At 36.4% G+C, this 21,474-nt stretch overlaps 1 protein-coding gene across 1 annotated transcript in view; it reads right to left on the reverse strand.

Annotated features, from left to right (window-relative positions):
- MIPOL1 (mirror-image polydactyly 1) overlaps positions 1-21,474 on the reverse strand; it is a 181,853-nt gene that overhangs the window by 91,541 nt on the left and 68,838 nt on the right. Inside the window, exon 10 of the mRNA XM_010148527.1 lies at positions 2,246-2,353. Coding sequence (XP_010146829.1) covers positions 2,246-2,353 — 108 coding nt within the window. The remainder of the gene's footprint in view (positions 1-2,245; positions 2,354-21,474) is intronic.

Consider the following 21,474-nt stretch of genomic DNA (forward strand, 5'->3'; position numbering starts at 1 on the left):
GAGGTGTGTGCCAAGACCCCACAGTGAGTTACCTGTCAGGACACTCCGGCAGGATATTTCTCTGGCAGGCAGCTGTGCCGCTGATGGCAGCGGGATTGCCCCAGTCAGCTCCAGCCAGGCCCAAAGCACTTGTCAAACCTATTTCTAAAGGAGTCACTGACACGACTTCCACCCCTACCAGCCAGTCCATATTCTCTAGGCTGTAGCTACACTAAAAAGGGATGATAAGCTTTTCATTTTCATAAGGTCTTAGGCTAGGATGTGTGTCCATATGCTGTATATCAAAGCTAACTACCACTGCCAATATTTCATAGGAGCATTTTAATGTTTTCAAGGTCAAGAATTCAACCTGACCCATCGGCTTTCATAAAAGTACTCCAATGGACCTGTCCTCACTGTAGGCAACAGTAATATGAACTGAAGGATAAGCTTTTCATTTTCATAAGGTCTTAGGCTAGGATGTGTGTCCATATGCTGTATATCAAAGCTAACTACCACTGCCAATATTTCATAGGAGCATTTTAATGTTTTCAAGGTCAAGAATTCAACCTGACCCATCGGCTTTCATAAAAGTACTCCAATGGACCTGTCCTCACTGTAGGCAACAGTAATATGAACTGATACAAACTCTGCAGAGGTACAATATTTTTAAAAGTTCAACTTTACCAAAAAATGAAAAGCATTCGCATTCATTTTTCCTCCCCAGACTCTCATCTCTAAAAGACTACAACCAATTAACCTCTAACTTTGAAAAATCAAAAAATGCCTGTGACAGCCAGAAATTAAATTCTTTAAAGATTAGGTGCTGGGAGAGCAATATCAGGCTTAGAATGAAATCCTAGTAACACTCTGAACTATTAAGTCACTTCTTGCTCTGAAAATATAATTATTCTGTAAGCATTATGTCAGGCAATATTAAATGTAAAAAGTGTAATTTCAATAAAACATTTCTGTTTTCTAACAGAAAGGCTCTGTGCATAATATTTTCAATGACACAGAAAAAACAATTCAGAATGTAATTAATGAAAAACAATACTATTTTCAGTAAGTAGCATGCCCATAAGCAGTAACTTTTAGTGACACCAGATTCAAAACAATACTATTATTGTGGTCAGAAACAGCCCTGTATCTTTAGGATCTCTATTCTAGTCGTCTAAGGACGGATTGCTTTCAGTATTGCACACTTGATTCTGTAATATTCACCACAGATTCTGATGGCAATTATAAACCCATGGAACACACAGGATTTGTGTGGTGCTCAGCCTGTCTCCATTTATTCATGATACTTCTTTTTTTATTGAGAAATGTCAAACTACACAAGGATTTACCTTAATTCCAATACTTCGCATCGGTCAAGTTGTTGCATGAATAATGATGTTTCCCGAATATAAAAAAAAAAAAAAAAGAAAAAAGAGCAGAGGAAAATCTGCCTATAAATGAGATACATTTGGCTATTCCTGTCTAAATCAAACACAGTTTTAATACAACAACTCTGTACCTTTAGAGTAACTTCTGTATTTATATTCCCTCCACTACCATAAGAGATTTTTATCCTAAAATTAGAGTGGTTGAATAGGTGCACACGATGCTTGCACGTCTTACCTGGCACAGTCTCTTATTCTGGCTAGCGGTGAGATTGCTGGTTATGTAGCTATCAATTCCACTGACGTTACAATTTCCCTTTCTCCAAGCAGCAATAACCTGTCACTTTACACTGTCCTTTCTCTGACCCTCTCCCGCCTCTCTGCTCATTTTTATTCTTATTGACAAGACTTATTATTCCTCCTCCCAATTCCAACTATCTACCCTTTTGCAAATAGTAGTATCAACTATGTGGTCACTAGTAGTATAGGTCAACAATGTTATTAATATAGCACACACTGCTGGGAGCAGATCAAACAGCCATACTTTAAAATATTAGTTTTGCAAAGATACCTTGAGGCAAATAGTTGCAGTTTTCTCCATGTTATAAAATGTAATATTGGGAGGACAGACCTAAAGAATTCAGGGTTAATTACCAGCCCAATAATTTGGAGGATATGTTATTTTTTCCTTGTTGTTTTCATACACAAAATAAAATAAAACCATAACAGAAGGGTGCTGTATCTGTGTTTAAAGAAGGGGTTGTTGGCAAACACCATAGCTCACTTCTGCCGAAATGTACACAACTGATATATGCAGCCCAGAAAGCTGGCACCAGGGGCTTACAACCTTAATTTGCCTGCAAGAAGAAATGGAGATTTACCTTCAGAGCACGTTCTTGATTGTTTTCAGCAGTCAGATGTCTCGTGTTGTTTGCTGAAGTCTGGTTCTGCTCTTTCAGATGATGAAGCTCCTGCTCCAGCCGTTTGCACTGCAACGAGGAAAGAATCCCATTAAGTAGAGGAGTGTGGGCATATTTTTTTCAACAAGCCAAATGAATTAACGTAAATAACCCCATCACCATTTCTGCAGTAGAAAAAGCATCAGACAAAAGCAAGTTACAATCCCAGGCCAGTTAAAAAACATAGAGCTATGTTTTTTTAAATGTGCATCATTATTCAGTTTCTTGCTGGTCCAATCGTATGCCAAAAAAAAGAGCTAAGTTTAGTATCAGATAAAGACATTTTGCAGAATGCTTTAAAAAGTCTTGAAAGTTACAAAGATGTTGGGTTGAATTCTGCTCCTAGTTATGCCAGTATGATGATGGATTTTGGCTTTCATGTATTAAGTGGATATAAAGGAAGCAGTATGTAGTTTTAGAAAAGCAAGCAAATTAGACTGTTCTTCCAAATCCAGGACCCAGCCTTTTATTAGAAAATATACATGTAATTTTTATGCCTGTATTTTTCCTGCTAAGAGATTACTCTAAATCCCAAACACACATCATATCTTGAAATAAGAGAAGTTTTAAGATTGTTTTGTTTAAATATTTAGCTTAATGACAAAGAATGAAAAATTCAACATTTGCTACTGCGTGCATACACAGTATGTATACTTACTGCTGTCAGCTGAACATCTATTTAAAAAACTAAAGATATTAAAACTGTGAGCTAAAATATATTTTACTGTTTTTTACAGTAACTGTAAGAGGTCTTTCCCAGTTACCTTGGTTTGAAAGTGAAATTAGTTGTCAGGAGACTGTTCATTGTGTTATGAAAAAGCAAGGGGTTAAAAAAAAAAAAAGGCAAACTAAAACAAAGTACCAGGAAGACGTAGGGAAACAACTATTAGAACTAGAGAAAAATGCAATATTATTAGGACCATTTTAGAATAGTATATTACAGGCAAGTAGTTTGGATATCACCACCAAAACCCAGTGGGTACTCTATTGGAACAAATGACAATTAATTGATAAAAAGTTTTTTAGAAATACTTTCTGAAAACACCAATAAGAAAAGAATGAGAGTCATGATATAATGCCCATGTAAGCATTGCTGTCTCAAATGAAGGACGGAGAAACATCAGTCTCTTGTGCTGTCTTAGTGACTATGGAAGATGCAGAATTGAGTTTTTCATCAAGTGTATACAACCTACTACTGAGCAATTTAGTATGTAGGACAATGAATCATGGCTCATGTCAACTCTAAAAAAAGAAAAATTGTGAAACAGAGGCATGTCGCACTGCAAAATTTACAACTGAGGTCTAAGCAAAATAAGGAGTACTACAGGATCTCGAGACAGAAATTTTAAAGAAATACCAATACATACACTTCTTAAACACAAAATAAGTCCTCAACAATGTAGTGCACAACAGGTATCCAGCACAGTATATAAACCAGAATGATTCAGTCCTATATTTGACTAACTGTAGGTGTCCAACCGTACTATTAGAAAAATTTCAATTCACATACTTGTTGTTGTATTTGATTACTTCTGTTATAAGGAGTAATTTCTAATTACTCCTTATTACGGCTCATTTCTAAGAGTAGTACTTATTTTAAAGGCAGCAAATCTCTCGTCTAGTTAATTTTCTCAGTGTCTGTTGTAAAGCTCCTTAATGCACAGTTTCATTTTTATTGCAAGAAAAATAAAAAATTACATCTTCTCATAAAATAGGGAAAAACAGAAGAAATGTTAAGATACATTTGGTTGCAAACATTTTTACAGACTTAAGACATTTAATGTCTATGTTTCTCTCACACACACACAAAAATCACAGATCACAGAATCACACCTGTAATTCTTCTTCCACGTGCAGCATGAAAATTATGTGTCTGCAGCATGAAGGTGCTAATACAACTATTGAAGAACTAAACCCAGATTATGCAGTTTTTTCTCTAGCATCTTTATTTCTCTACCATACGTTATCTAAATGCCACATAAAATAAAATCAATCTACTTCAGGCATTATCACGAATATCAGCAGGCCTCTCACTTCCCTCCTTTGCCAACACTCTTCAAAACAGGGCTTTGGAATTCTCAAGTTGACAACAGCCCAGGTTTCTTACAGTTAATATTGTTAAAAACACCAAAATCTCAATCAACCTTTAAAATATGAATTTATATTTATTTTCTTGAATTTATATTCTCCTGACTCCAAAAGAGAAGTGAAAATACACTAACAGCAAAACCTAACTACAGGATCACACGGAAAATGATCTTGATGTACAGGGCACATTGCAAACCAAGTGCATGGACACAATCTTACTCTGTCCTCCACTTCGCTCCTTCAAAGACGGTCAAATAAACAGCAAGCAGTAGGACTCGCTTCATGCAGCATACAGAGCACGTACAATAAAGATGCAATGCAAGTAACACAAGAAGAATGGACCACTCTATCAAGTCAACCTCAATACGATTACATTTACATTGAGCTTCGTAGCATTTTGTAATTCATTTTGAATTTCACTTCCACTAAGACTGTTGATATCAAGAAAACCTTGGGCATATTCAACCAGCATACTGCTTGAATCCATTTTGAGGATATCATTGAAAGAAATAGTGATCTAATTTGACCTTTGCGCATAAGCGTCTTAGTACATTGGAAACAACATATTAACAGAAGATGTTCTGAATTATCAGTCAAGGTGTATTTATTCCTAGCTGTCTAGGAAGCAGAGATTTATAATTATCCTGTTTGCAAAAGTATACAGTAATACTCTTCAGTGGCAACATTGTGTGTATGTCTTATTAAAACTTTCTATAACACTGATACCTGAACAACTTTTAAAACATTAAAATAACATTCTAAAAGCAACCATCCTTTTTCACAAGAACAACATATGAAATTTCTGAGTAACCTTCCTGTAAAGAAAAGTTTTAAAAATAGAATTTAAAACAATGCAGCCCCTTCTATTCATCTGAGCCAACATTTTTTGAATTCTGTGTCATTGGTTGTTAGCAAGGTCCAGTAAAAATAGATGTTCTTTAAAAGAACATGTGTTTTTATTGGTTCACTCCAAGCTCTAAAATGCCAACAGCTGCAAGTAAGAAACTGGATTTCCTTCTGAAAACATATATAAAAAAACTTTTTGGAGCACAGTGAAGAAAAGACATTGTACAATTCAGTACTGGCAAAAAGTAAAAGTAGGATGTATCCTTTTAAGAAAGCTGAAAGCTAAAGGAAGTGTTTCATTTTAAATATTATAAGTAAGAAAGTCTAAATCCTGTTATCCCAAACTTGTGAAAATTCATACTTGGAAAAAATTCAAACAGAATTCTCTTAAAGTCAGAGACAAAATATTTTGTGCAACACAGGCTGCCTAAACATTGGACCTGAGGTGTAATTGTGCACCTAAATGGTAGTTCCCATGAATTTAATACTTTATGAAAGACAGGCTGTTAATTGAGAAAACTGTTTCCTTACCTCTTGTACTATGAGTACATCAAGGAATATGAGAGCTGTGTAGATAGATGTCAGAGACCATGCCCTGATCAGAACGCTAAGGACTTTGCTAAATAAAGGATATTAAAGCCTCAGAAATGGTAACATGTCTTTTTATAAAGTTTCACACAATCTACCAGGAATTAGCTTCATGGCATGGTCTACCGTGCCCATTCAGAGTTCTGCAGCCAGAGGAAATACTGAAAATACAAAAAATAAATTAAAACAAAAAAGCTACAACCACCAAAAGGTTGTTCTTTCAAAATGCCATGTTTATTCCCCAGTCTGATTATATTTCCTTCAAAAAGCCTCCTACCTTAGCCTCACTGAGGTGATAATGTATTTGTCAGAGAGTGAACTTCCTTAAGCCTATTCCAAGGGTTGCTTGAGCAACCATCAGAGCTCAACCATACAGTTTTTGCTATGACATCAATCATTCCCAGCAACAGGCACTCTTTAACCACATTTCCACAGTGCAACCCACCTGCACTCTTCTAAATGCATCCAATCTTTCCAAACAAATACCTCTGTACCCAGCAGAGGATATATCACAAGCAGCCAAGACAAAATGTAAAACAAAGTAGTAAGATACCAAATGGATAAGAAGGGATTCAGACAGGAAAGAGGATAGACAATAAGTCCACCTGTTCTCTCCCATCTTCTGATTTAAACCATTAGGCTACTGGTGAGCCTTTTTAAACGAGCATCAACTAACATGATTCAGCAGAACGAGGATGTTTGTGAGAAGAACTGGTTTAACCTGCAGTGGGTGCTGACCTCTTTCAGTGAATATCCAGGTGGGAGAGGTGAGAATGTCACAGGGAAAATCCAGACAAACTGCAAAAAGGAGCACCTGCTAAAGGGGACATTGATGAAGATGTCAGGAAGTGGACCAGGAGAATATCACTGAGTAAAGTCCTTAAAGCTCACCCAGAAAGAGACGGTCAAAAGACAGCCCTAGTTCCTGGTACACAAAAGAAGTAAAGATGGTTTACAATAAACCGAGTATTTCAGAAGACAGAAAAAATCAATGCAGATAACCACTTAATAGTGTTTGGCCTTTACTAAAAAATGAGGTTGCATTAACATATCAAACATAACTTTAGCACTTGTATAAACAAATCTTCTTTAATATGCTGTCAGCTTTTCAGCATTTTCATCTTCAAGTTGCACCTATAACATGTTAACACAGTGTTATGGTGCCTGCCACGTCTACACAGATTGATGAGTTATTTTTTGATCATTACTTAACATGATTCTTCAGTGAGGCGTTCTGAAAGTAAAAGGTACAGACATTACACAGGAGAAAAGAAAAATCTGCAAGCCATTGGAGAAATAACAGTACTAGAGACAAAGATAGAATACAGCAAAGCTTTAACATCAAGCAGAGCTGCCCCCTGCCCCCAACCATTTGGTTCCCGTGCACTTTGTTTATATGAAGACAACACCTATCCCCAGAAGCCTCCTGCAGAAGTGTATTTAACTCTGCACTACCCAGGTCGATTAGGCTCTCCGCATATGCTTTCAGAGACATAAATATTTTGCCTCACCGGGGTCCCTTGCTCTCATCTCACTGAAAAGATAGTAATGTCAGGTGTATTACTCGTTTTGTATTTCAACGCAGATTTGACCCAGAGAAAAAGTACTGTGACACTCCCCGGCTGAGAAAGCAGCAGCTAAAACTGAATATAACAGAAAACCATAGCACTTCCTTACTACAAATGCAGTCTTCGTGGCTATTTAATCCTGTTACATCTATATTTGCTTTTAATATTACTATATAGCATACAATGTTTTCCATAGTCTTTCATTAAAAGGAATACAAACTAACCTCTCCTGAACTTACGGCAATATGCTAGAGTAAAAAAAAAAAAAGAAAAAAGTCAACACATTATTCCATTTATATGCCAGGAAAAAAAAGGAATTGATTTGTCTCTGTTAATACTGATATAAGGGTCAAAGTCTAATGAAACAAATGTGCTAGGACTAAGATGAGGCCAAATTCTGCACAAAGTTCTCTCCTGAATTCTGAATTAGATTTGATTGCCTCATCCAATGAGTACATATAAAAGATAGTATTTTATGAAAAAACATTTATTCTTCTAGAGTCTTTGTCAAAATCTGCAATGCTTATAATCTTAAGAATCAGCACTGCCATAAACACACAAGACCCCACTGAGGAGACTGCTGAAAAAGGGGACAGTATGCAGATGGAGATACAGCAACATGCTTGCCCTGTTCTTGCACTCTTCCTGAAGCCCAGACTACTGGCTCAGTGGGGTCAGGGTGGTCAGGTAGGTGGATCTTTGGTCTGATCTGATCCTATCCAGTAAGTCTTACGTGGTCTCTGTAGTTCAAAAATAGATCTTGTATATAAGCACAGCCTCCCACAGATAGCTTCATCCTGTTATTAAATTTAAGGTAACATATTTTTATTCAAGTCAGACAAAAATAAAAATTGAGTGCTTAGGCACTTACCATGGGTCAGCCAGTGCATAATTACTTGATTGCATATCAGGGCCTTCACTTTAAACAGTGATTATCACATTCTCGGGAGTTTTATGCATGGAGACCTTGCTGAACTGGGATCTCAATTACTGAAGTAGCGAGAAATAAAAATAATGTAGTTCCTACTGAATAACTTGGGAATGGTTTATGTCCTCCAGATTATGGGAAAGTATGAGTCCATCTGAATGGCAGATGAACTGTTTTCCAACATGCATTTTTTCCTTTATGCATTTTAACAAAAGGCTTATCAGCAAACTAAATGATACACTGTATCTTAATGATCTTAATAGGATACCAAGATCCTACTACTACACTGTATAACACTTTTGGAAGTGGTAACTTGCAGATACATTACGAAATTAGTTAACACATATTCACTGCAATGAACAACTGAAGGACAAATGATTATTCTAGACACCAAACATGAAAAAGACAAAGAAACAGGAATACTTTTTCACCTATTGTCTTAAATCATTACCTGTGGAAATCAGAATACAATAAACAACTGTGTGAAGCGAACGAAACCAATTCCACTGATCCTTCTAATTTATTATTTTGTTCGCCTTTCCTTACTTCATTTATACTGATCTGCACTTCAGAGTAGGTCCCAGCTCAAAGATGCCGACTGGAATGCAAGTGTTCTCAGTTCGACAGCCCTTCTCTCCCCCTCCCCTCAATATTTTTTTTTTTTGAACAGTCTGCCCCTTGTTCCAAATTCATCACAATTTCTGGAGAGGCAAACATCTTGCGCCTCTTGGATGCTGCACAACTCTTTCCTTTGCAGACAAAAATAATACCAAAGTCATCCAGTCAAAACACAAACCAACCTTTGGTGTCACTGTGAATTATGTACTTTGAACTGCAGATGTTTGGAAGCACTTATATTTATATAAATAGATTTTATCCTTTTTCTAAAATAATAATTTTTAAAGAAACATAGAAATAAATGAGTTTTTACATAATAATCACTAGAAGTATTTTCCCATTAAATTATAATTTTGAATTAAGGCTTTATAACCTCTGAAAGAAAAGACTTTTCTTCATATTTCTGGCAAACCATCAACAAATGTGTTTAAATGATTATTTATACAATGCCCAGCAGCTCAGAACTACTGGGATTTCAAGAAAGAGAAGTGCTTTTGTAGAGCTTAGACCTCAGAAACATATGCATCTTTAAAAATTTATATTCTATTAGTAAGAGAAACACTTAAATGTAAACACTTCTTCTTTGCAGCAGTGCAATGGTGTCTTGCTCCATCAGAAGCCACAAGAAGAAATGCATCAAAATACAAATGAAAGATTTTTGTCTTCCTTGTCACCATGAGGCAGTTGGAACCTGCAGCATTAAGGCAGATAATATGGTGTATATATGACTTGGTTTCCTCCTACCATTCCCTTCCCTTTCTAATTCTGAATGCTTCAAAATGCAGCAAAACAAGCTGTATTTTATTTTCATTTAAACAGATGAAGGAACTGTAAGCACACAGAATGACATTCAGAAAATTCAGACAATAAAGTTTAACTGTTTCCACCCTTCATGTTCACAATCCTTACATGTGCAGCTATTCAACAGCACTGAGTAGCCCTATGTTACTCACCCACCCAATTCCATTCTTTATATATTCTTACACTTCCTTTCAGTGATGACATTTCAAAGATCAAGACAAGCTTGATCTACTTCTCAAAGAGCTCAGCACACACAGACTTTCCTAATCAATGACACTCATTATAAAAATGTGCGAGGAGAAGAAGAGAAAGGAAAACGTGAAGTTCTCAAGCTATATATGATTCACAGGCCATTCAAGCAGCCTGAGCTGGCTGTGCCACTGGACTACCACGATTCTGCTAACAGGGGGTTGCTGACAGACTCCTGATATGCGGGAGGAGACTTAACAGCAGGAGCTGCTGAAGTCACCTAACTGGGTCACCATCAATTCACTGTGTATAAGTTACCAATCTGACCTCAGCTCTGATCCATTCTTTATAGGTGTTTCTACTAAGAACATATCCAGTAACCTAGAGTCAAACATGTATTCATGAGGAAGTAGTAAGTCTGAAATTAAGCAAAAATGCTTTCAACTAACCTAAGAGTGTTTTTTTTCTAATAGCCTACCATATATAAATGACTTCTGTTTTACATAGAAGTCAGACTATTAATTAATTTTTTTAATTTCATGCCTGTGTTTAATAAATAATATATAAACTAAGCATGTAAGCTGCTGAGTAGTAGGCAAGGTTCGTATGCTTGCTCACACACACACCCCACTGCAGAGTTGTAGAAACACTAGAAACTGGCACAGCACAATGAACTGGATATTCCTCACATGTCAGTGTGTTATGTTCAAAAGCAATAATATTTAGACTAGGATCAGTTTTACTTTCAAGTTTTACTTTCAATTCCAGCATACAGACTCAAGAGTCTATTTCAGAGTAGAAACTTGTGCACAGAAAATAATTCAGAGTAACTAACCTCAACATCTTTAAAAACATTTAAAGAACAAAATTTACAAACTATTTTGCAAGGCAGCTTTGGTCATTCAAACTCCAGTGCTAACTACAACCCAATTCATTAGCACACTGAGATGTAATATTATGAAATAGGCTATCACAGCCACCATACCTAGTAAGTGCAGATAACCTAATACACCACTGATTTTTTTGTCTTCAGTTAGATAGGGACAGTAGCCAGCCACTTCATCATATGGGCTCAAAAATAAATCACATTTTATTCCTGCAGATTTGTAGATCTGACACGTTCTTTCTAACATGGAAACATAATCACAGAATGGTTGAGGATGGAAGGAACCTCATTATCATTCATAATCCTCCCGCTCAAGAAGGGCCACCTAAAGCCAGTTGCCTAGGACCGTGTCTAGAAGTTTTTGAATATCTCTATTGAGGGAGACTCAAGGACTATAATAAACAATGTAATTCTAATAAAAGGAAGGAGCAAATTTCAGAAAGCCATGAACTTTCTTTTTCACTAGATATTTTATTTCAATTAATATTTCTCCTCCTTCACTGCTGAAAGGAGGAAACACAAGTCTTCCCTCTCCACTTTCTTTAGCCTCTCCCTCCTTCAGCACCTCTTCTCCTTTCTTCTGCATGGCAGAATGCACACATACTGTAATTCTCAATTATCATCTTGGCCTGTGTGAGGTCCATGCCTGCACTGTCCTTTTTTTGGCTACATTTTTGCTTCCTCTTGTTCCCATAAATATTCTCTTCATTATGTGATTCTTCTCAATACCTCTTCTTTAATTAAACAAGTGTTTGGTTGTGTTAGAGCTCGTGATAAATATTGACTAATCACTTTTTACAACACTGTCTTAGTAAACAGGACTGACTTTCTTGTTTTATGGGAAGAGAAATTAGCACAGAAAGTTCAAGATGCTTAATCAACCAACAAGGTCATATCAGAACTGGGATTCAGAACACCTAAAACCTTTGCTTTACTGACTCGACCAAGTGCTACAGAGCTATTCCTATGGCCACGTGTTTCGCTGGCTCTTCAGAAGAGTAGTCAGTTCCATTACAACCAGATGGCCTGCGGCCAAGTGACAGCTTGTCACACAACTGATACAATACACCATGACAGATAGCTGATAATAGCTTTTGTTTAAAGCCTTTCCCCCGCTCCCAGTTAACAATCTGCAGTGTTGGGACTCAAAAATATATATGTAGTAGAATGGTGTTAGTGAAGGTGTGAAAGGTGTATGAAAAGGAGAAATTTTAGAAAAAAACATTCACAGACTGATTGTCCAACTAGATCTAGAAATTAGGAATCTAATTCTCAGATATATGCAAGGCACTCAGCTGCTGACAGAGGTATGTTTTTAGAAACTGTTAGTTGAACATAACTGATATTAGTTGACAAGAAAACAAAATTTGGTAAACAATCTGTCATTATAATGAGCTGGTTTTCAAATAATCTTCGATGGATTTTCTTAAAATCCATATGCAAACAAGACTATTTCCTAAACATTAAGTTGTCATTTACTGCACAAAAGGACAGGAATACTTCTGGTACTTTTTTAAATATCATCATATTATTTGAGAAAACAGTATCATGCGTCACTGTATGGATGCCACAGTTTTTTAATCTCTTTATTCAGACACTGTAATCATGGGACTGCAGGTCTTCCTCATAGTACACACTGTTTGTCCTAATAAATACAGTACTCTCAATTGAGCCATCACTTGCTTAAGTGGCAGTTCTTCAATTTTCTTGTTGTGTAATGTTCTTCCACCACTTCTTTAATGTGTAATAAAAGCTGCTTCAAAGTAGACATTATAACAAACTAAAACAGCTGACTAGTTAGGTGAAAGCACAAAGCTCTGCAGATATGTCACTGACAAGAAATACTTTCTGAATAAATATTCTGAATGAGTACTATTAGCTCTGTCTTCATGGAAGCAACGTTTTTAAGGAAAGTTTGGTACTAAAGATCACAACTATTTGAAAGCAATATTAATATCAGTGTTTTAGCAGTTTGAGAGTAAGTGTGGAAAAGAGAGGAACTAATTATAGATCTTCAAATGTTATTGTGAATCAGTTTCTTTCTCACCCACCAATACACAGACCTAGGTAACAGCAAATATATATAATTTATATTTCAGACATATTTTCAAATTTGCTCATATGTACTAAAAAGTGGAATAAAAATATTTTTTAAAAAAAATCGAGAAATTAATCAGCTTTGCACAGGCTTAAAATGAATCATACAGAGGAGACAAAGATGCCCCACAAAGAGATGTTGAAGAAAGTAAACAAAGGCTCTGCAAAACTAAAACAAAACCACATAGTTCAAAATTATGTGTTGCTCAGCTTCACTAATACTGAGACATGTCTGCATAATTTTGGTACATGAATAAGATATTACAAATATTAAGTAGTGGTCGAATCTGATGATTTTACTTCTGTAACAAAATTTAATTTTTAGTTTCACTGACGTGTTTTAAAAGGATCAATGTGACTAGCTACCCAAAGAAACAAACACTTCTCAAGAGGACTGACCATGCAGCTCTGAATGAACAGCCACTTAAAAGTTTTCAGATGTGTTACTGAAAGCAGAAATACTTAAACCTAAAATCAGCTGCCTTTGGCACAGGCAAGTACATTGCCCTCACCCAGCTCAAAGCTTCCTGGTAATTCCATCCCTCACGTGTAGCGGGTAGGATACACTAAGCAGAAAAAATTTAAGAAAAAACACAAAGACAGAAGAATGTTATGACAACTTCTGAAAGCAAAGTGATGGGCCTGCCTGCCAAAACAAACAAAGTGGGTAAATGCATGACTACTGCTGAGAAGTGTCTGGATACCACAGAAGACAGCACACACACATAAAGAGAACATGTAAAGAGACACACACAGCTGCTGACTAGGCCTACAGTAGAAAGCAGGTTGATGTGACTGTTTAGCACAAGGGATTAACAAGGATTTTGCTGTTTCTTCTGGGAGGCTGGCACTGGAGGCTTTCATTTTCAGTGTGAGTAGTTTTGCAGGCTGAGGTTCAGTTCAAGTCCTAACATTCTGATTGTGAATGAGGCCTCAATCAATGACGCTGAAAAAATGCTTGCAGATTGAGAAAGAATACTCTGAAAGTGACTGAAAATGAAGGAGGTAAACTCACAGAGAGGGCTGGTGTTCACTCCTGTCCTGAACACAACCTAGCAGAGCTCTTTTAGGCAAAAAAGAGTAAAATCTATTATTTACTAACATTGCTGGGATCTGCCATACAATCTCTGTGAAAGGTATGAAATTCCTCATCATGATTACAACATGACTTGGAAGGAAACCTTACCTGTTGGTGACAAGTCATCTCATGAGGCAACTAGGAGCAAAGTTCTTCTGATACAGAGCTTTAGGCTTTTTTGTTTTGTTTTATCTAAACTTTTGTAATACTTCTGCAGACAGCAGACAAATGTGTTACAGTTAATTAAGAAATAAGCAACCCAGCGTAACTGAAAGGTGACGAGTAACTGCAGCAGAACTTTGGTTAATATACTTAGATTTACATGTTTTTAGCTGTTAATTCACTAACTAGACGTAATGTTAAAACTCCCTTCTCTCTTAAAAGGTAAGTTGCTAATTCTATGTTATCAACAATATAAAGTATACATTCAGAAGCATTGTTGCTGAATATCCTGCATCAGTACATCATACCAATGAAATATCCTGTAGTTAGCCACTTGGAATCTGTATTTCTGATAACTCCAGAATTGCAAAAAATTGTCATATTTCTATGATTTAATACTTTTTTTCATCAACAGTTGATTTTTTTTATAGCTAAAAGTATACTTTATACAAAATCAAAGCTTCTTAAGGACCTTTAAGTATTTTTACCTATTTGAATTGTGGAATTTAAAAAAATATTTTCAACACGAAAGTAATCTATGAATCAGAATATGGTATTTTGCACTGACGGTGTATAACCACAGCACACTCAATAATAAATATTTTAAAAATACTACTGAAAAGAATGACAACAAAACATTAACGTCAGAAAGCATTAACAAGGTCCCTGACAACAGCATCTTACAGTCACATGCAGACCACACGCAATAGGAAAGCCTGTCCTTCATTTGCAATAGAGGGTAATGGAAGCTAAATTTTTCCTGTTCTCAAGCAATTCAGCTTGAAAAATCATTAACAGTGAATAAACAGAACATATGAAAAGAGGGTAAATCCTAGATACTCACCATCTGAAGCACGAAACAGTAAAGCCATACAACAAACAAATGCAGGCATACTTGGTGGACGAGACATAGATAAGTTAATGCTACTGTGAAATCTTTCTTTCATAAGGAGAATATTGATAGATTTTCTGTTCCACCATTTTTTTTTCCCCCCAGGGCCACTACACACTTTAGATCTGAATATGCAAAACCATCAACTCTGAGAACTTCCAGAAATTGATTAATGGCTTCACAACCAAAACCAAAACTCCCAGTGTCCAGACCAAAGCAAGAGGGAAAATTGTCATTGTGGTAATTGTTACCTGTTCATTCCAAAACCAACTAAAAACCTAGAAATAAATTGAAGCAATAAAAAGGTTTACTAAGTCTTACATTTCAGTCACAATTGTCTACCATTGTGTTGAAAATAATTGGTTTATCGTCATTATAATAATTTTTCTTTACATCCTCTGTAACTGCCAGGCCTAAACTTCCTTACCCACCACCTCTCTTTACCACTTAACACACATGTTGAATCACAAAGATGATTGTGGAGGGTACTGCAATGCTAGAAGATAGGTCAATACTTCACTTTAGGGACTCTGGGAAGAAAACCCCAGCTCTATCCAATATTCTTAGCTCCACGTCCCACAATATTCTTAGTCAGCTACTGATTTCATGGTAGTGGCATGATCAGCAATGTAGCTTGGCTGCTATTCTTTGGAGATATCGCCACTGCCCAATTAAATCCAAACTTCACATTAATTTTATTTATGATCTATGCTACTAGTTCAAAACCTCTTTCTCTTTGAAGGAATCAAGTTCATTTATGTCTTGTGGAGAGTTCCACAATCTTCACTAGAAAAGTCTGCATACAAAGTAGCGTAAAATTTTTCAGAGTAAAAAGGCTGAATACAAACATACTGGAATACTTTCTCCAAGAACACTGATACCTTTTACTTCCCTTTAGCTATTTTAATAAATCTGATTCTCCTTCTTGGCGTCATCTCATTTTTATCTTTAGCTTCATGTAATACACTACCAGTGCTATAATGTAATTAATTAAAAAAATTTTTTTAATGGAATTTTTCCATTTCTATGTTTGTAAAAAATGAAGATTTGAATTTTATCTAAAGTTCTTCATGACTTTTCAGAAATTTTCACTGAAGAAACAAAATTTACATGCTATTTTATACTGTGGGTGCAATTGGTAGTTTCTCTCATCTGTCTCTGCTTACTCCTGGTTTTGCACCATGGAGTACTATTGGGGAACATGAGCTGGATTCCTCTTTGATTAAAGCAAACTTAAAGATGCACTCCAGGAATCAACATACTGCATTCTGACACAAATGTGTATTCAGTTCATAGAACTTGACTAAAGCTAGTCCAAAGAAAAAAACCACCACCACCACAAAAAAAAACCCAAAACCAAAAGCACACGACCACTAAAAGACCCCCAAACCAAAAAAAATTCAAACACATACACACCCTCTGAAACATGTCATAATGTGGATGTCATGTTCTAAGAAATATTCCACACTCCACATTAATTCCTATTTGGTCACACTACTTGCTAATACAGATAATCCACCATAACGTTGCAACAGCGAACATTCAAGAAGTGAAAAGTGGGTAAAAGCAAGGATGGAAATGAATACACAGGTCAGATATATTAACTTTTTCAGACTCCACATTAAATGTAAACATGAAACAAAAATTTGTTCGTCACTTATCAAAAGAATTTTTATGCAAACTCATCTGGGAATCCAAAATAACAAAGTACTTTGCAGAAAGATTTCTTAGAAAGTTGCCTAAGAAAACCAGCTTTTAATATGAAACATGCAGATGGCTCTCTTTTTTTAATTCTTAAGAAAAGACGAGACATTTTATCCAACTGGTGAGCAAACGGAAAACTTATTCAACACTCAGTACCTAACTTGAAACGGTAAAGTGTTAAGTACCAGGGTAAAGTTAGTTTAGGTACCTCTATGATAGTTCTAGTACCTGCAGAACTTACTGAGTGCACAGTCTTTCAGTCTCCTCTTCAGAGGGAATACTGTTTGAATTCTGCTTGTATAACATTAGATATTTCCTCTATGGGTTGTAGCTACTGAAACAAGCGATCAATAAGCATACAAAACATTTTTCCTCTCTTTCATCCTAGGGTTTTGACATTAAATATTTAAATTAATTCTAGAAATTGGTTTGGAAGTCTAAGCTTTGTGAACCTAGAGCTTAGCACCATGATAGATGAGTCAAATAGCAATTAATCAAACAAGCTTGCATGCAAATTTACTGTCATTTTCAAAAGGGTGAGGAGTTTCTAGGTACTGAGGAGAAGATGAATGTTCAACTGGAAATTCATTAAAGTTCACAATTAAAGACACAAAGCTTAATCATGCCCTCAAATACTATGCAGTCATGTATTTTCTGAATTCTGCACAACACACTGTTTGCAGAGGAACAACAGGTGATTTAACAATGCAAACAATGACGTGTCTCAGGGCATCGTTCAGCCAAAACCTTATGGCAGTAAAAAGAAGAAATGTAGTGTCAATTAAAAATTTGCTTCAGAAGTTCAAAAAGACAAACTGTAATCCCTCTCTTCAAGGAAACATTGCATTAACATTTACATATTTACTCATACTTAGCATTCATGGACTAAACACAAAAACTCGGTACAAGAGCTCCTTAGGATAATTTCCTTCAGATCCTCCTCTCCCTCCCACCGATGACCTACCAGCTGACCTGCACTCCCAGCTGTGAAAAACATTAACTCAAAAACCACAAGACCTCATGCAACCAAAGCCTCGCTGAAGTCAAACTAAGGAATGAGCTGCACAATACTCACTTTCACTAATGGAATTCTGAACCCAGTGAAATTCTGACTCCAGTGAAATATGATGTCCTACTAACAGATGCCTACCGACAGAGAAGTCACCACTTCTGCTACAGTAGAGCAACAGACCAACTGACACTAGACACACAGATGTGTAATATTCCCAGATCTTCTCCTACCACCCTGTCTGAACATCTCTCCTCAGCTTTTTCAATGCCTTGAAAGTAACATACAATGATCAAAGAAAACAGAGCACCATGATGAAAAATTAAAATGTTGGTATTCTGTTTTGGCCAGTTTCCTCTCTATTTCAGTCTAGACACACACATGTGTAATATTCCCAGATCTCCTACCATCCCGTCTGAACATCTCTCCTCAGCTTTTTCAATGCCTTGAAAGTAACATACAATGATCAAAGAAAACAGAGCACCATGATGAAAAATTAAAATGTTGGTATTCTGTTTTGGCCAGTTTCCTCTCTATTTCAGTCTTCAGTGGACTAACGTTCTTACTTCAGAAGAAAAAATACTTCACACATCTTCTGAACATAGTCAAATACTTAACTGAATATTCCCCTGGAAAATATTCATGCTCTAGCTAGCAGAGACATATCCTAGGTAGAAAGTCAAAGCATACCTAATAGTTTCAGAAAGTAAAGAATTATTTTAATTTTTCAAGCTGGGTTTGTTTTTAGAAGGAGTAAGCAGACAAGTATGGAAGAACCTGCTCTTTTGTGAGATGTAAAAGATCTGTGATGCTCTTCAGCATCATTCCCAATAGTTTTACTCCATGTCTCGCAACCACAGGAATCAATAGCTCTGTTTGGCACTGAAACTTTTGAGATTCAATTGATTTATTCTGAGAAGCAGCAAAGAAAACAGATTTAACCATGTTCAGTATAACATGGACCTCCTAAAACATGGGTTTAATCCAACTTTCAAAGGATTATCTATAGTTAGGTACACAGGAAATGAAATGTGACATTATAAGGCACCATTCCACTGCAACACAATCAAATGGAAAACTAATACTGCTAATCACAATTGCTTGTATTGACTTGGCTTTTTGTAATCTTTCTTCAGGATTACCTCCAAGGAAGAGACATCTGTGAGGTTTACCTGAGGCCAACTGATGTGAATACCAATAAAACTGACAACCATTGCTTCAACTCCTGCTTCTTTTCTCCTGCAGTCACAGTGCAACTTTTAATGTGTGGGTGTGGTGGGGTTTTTTTGTGTTTTTTTTTTAAATCTACTGTATATTTTATTTCATATCCCTATTGCTTTCTCTCAGGACTTATACTAAATTTGCAGAGTGAAAGGAGCATCCTGAAAACAGCTCATCTCTCTCTGTTTAATGATCCTGCTGTCATGTAATTTGCCCATGCCCATTCATCTGCCGCCTCTAGAAGAAAAGCGCTGCAAATGAGGGTCTTGCTGTTGCCTGCCCAAAGGAAACCAGCCATAACAGTGAACCAGCATGGTACTTGGATCATCAGATTACAATAAACATCTCCTTTACTTTAATTTCCCTCCTCAAATAAGTCCATGACCAAAATCATCAGTACCCCACAGCAACTCCTGGTTTGCAAACAACTGTGAATATGGTGTCCTACCTTTTCTTTTCCTGTTCCCAAATAGCAGTGGCAAAACAGAAAAGGTAGTAGTAGGGGCAGCATCCTGGGAGAGCAACCAGGAGGACTCTGTCAAATGTGCTCCTGCCAGCCAAGAACTCGATTGGTATCCTTAACCAGGAAGTGTCAAAGCGTAGAAAAACACAGAGTTTAAAATTGAACTGCTTATTCAAATTACTAAAAATAACATCCCAAACTGCAACTTGGGTTGCAAAGGGATCACGTCTATCCTAAGATGGGAGAGTCATGAGGCATTGTAACCTGTTAACTAAGTATTCCCCAATTAAGGGGCCAAGAGCTGTAAATAATGTTTTCATTTACATATAATTTCGTTGTTTTTACGCTACATACAGCTCTTGGGTTTCTTACTTCAATAAGACCTGTTCACTCATGTGCACTAAGAATGCCTTAATGCCCTGTGAATCACAGATAACACAGAGCTCTACACGGCATTTGGTGTAAAAGACGGGAAATTGCTTGAGTGGAATGTAAAAAAAAAAAGTTAGCAAGAAGCTGGCTTGTTGTAAGTACAGACATTTATCAGTTATTAGTCATGAGTCGAAACTGATAATGATGGGCAGTCAAGCGTAGTGCTTCTCATCTTTGTTTTCAGTGACGACGAAGTGCTGCCTGCTGCCAAACAGTGCCTCAGAATGGAGAAAGGTACTTAAACTTGTTTCAGATGAGCAACTGGGTGCATGCCAATTTTTTTACATGAACAGTCATAAGCATGTTCCTGCACAGCAGGATGTGATCAAACTATTCAAAGCTGTAAAACCAGGTTTGCTTGCCAGTTGTGGTATTGCTTCAAGATCAGTGTATTACAGATGATACTTTTCCAGCCATGAAACCACTGTTTTTCCTTAACAACAAATTCTACACCTTTAATATTTAAAACTCTGTATAGAATTGACTGTTCCCAAAAAAACCCAACAAACCAGAATAAAGTTAGGACTGAAAACATATGAAAAAACGAACTCCTGAGCCATCTCTTATTTAGCTTTAAAAAAACCCAACACAACACTTCCTTCAAGCTGTACCAACCAAAAGGTCCCCTTTCTTCTCTAAACCCAGAAGAAAAGTCATTGTACTGACTTCCTGAAGTCCTCAGCGTCAGCTGCCAACCTTGTAATCATATTAACATTCCTGTCCCTAAGGTGTGATGTGGTTAGTAGGTGGTTGCTAGTTTGAGACATTGCACTGTATTGCCTCCTGCTGGAAACCACTTCTTCAAAGTATTTTATGAAGATCACAGTGTGACGATGCCATATGTAAACTTTATTAAATGTCTGTCACTAATTGGATTACTCAATCAAGAAAGATCTTTGAAGAAAAGCAGTAGAACCAACTGGACAAATTATTTTTTCTTTTCCTTGAATGGGTTAAGACAAACCCAAACAGTACAGATAAACTGATTTTTTATTTCTCATGACAGTCAGCATCTTTCTCCATTTTCCTTTCAGAGGATCAGTCATAAAACAGACTCAAGCTCCCCAGTATAACAAAATATCTGTTCACTAACAAACATATCTTAGCAAATACAACCAAACAGTTGAGTTTGTTTTTTTAAGGGTGTTGGTAAAGGAGAAGATGGATGTCAATGTTTAGCCACGCTTTAGTTATTTGGTTTTTATTCACTTGAAAATACATACTAAAAGTAGTATCAAATATTTGAGTTTATACCATTTTATTTGTTTTCACACATAGAAAAAGTAGTTTGCATATTTGCTCAGCAATCTAGCGAATGATCTAAGATTACAGACACATGCACAGCTCAATACAGTGATAGAAGTGCCTCTATCTGCTGCCTAGTAAGAAGTAACACTCACGTTTGAAATCTCAAAATAATATGCAGGGATTCTTCTAATTCACACAGAAGAACTACAGCTAGCTAACCACTGTCCAGTAGGCTGCAATAGCGGTCCAGCTAAATGCAACTTAATAATATAACTACCAGGAAAAGTATTGCAAAACTACATTTCAAAGACTAGTTGAAAGTAATCTGTATTT

The sequence above is a fragment of the Eurypyga helias genome, unplaced genomic scaffold (genome assembly GCF_000690775.1).
Source record: "Eurypyga helias isolate BGI_N326 unplaced genomic scaffold, ASM69077v1 scaffold15673, whole genome shotgun sequence".
Taxonomy (NCBI): domain Eukaryota; kingdom Metazoa; phylum Chordata; class Aves; order Eurypygiformes; family Eurypygidae; genus Eurypyga; species Eurypyga helias.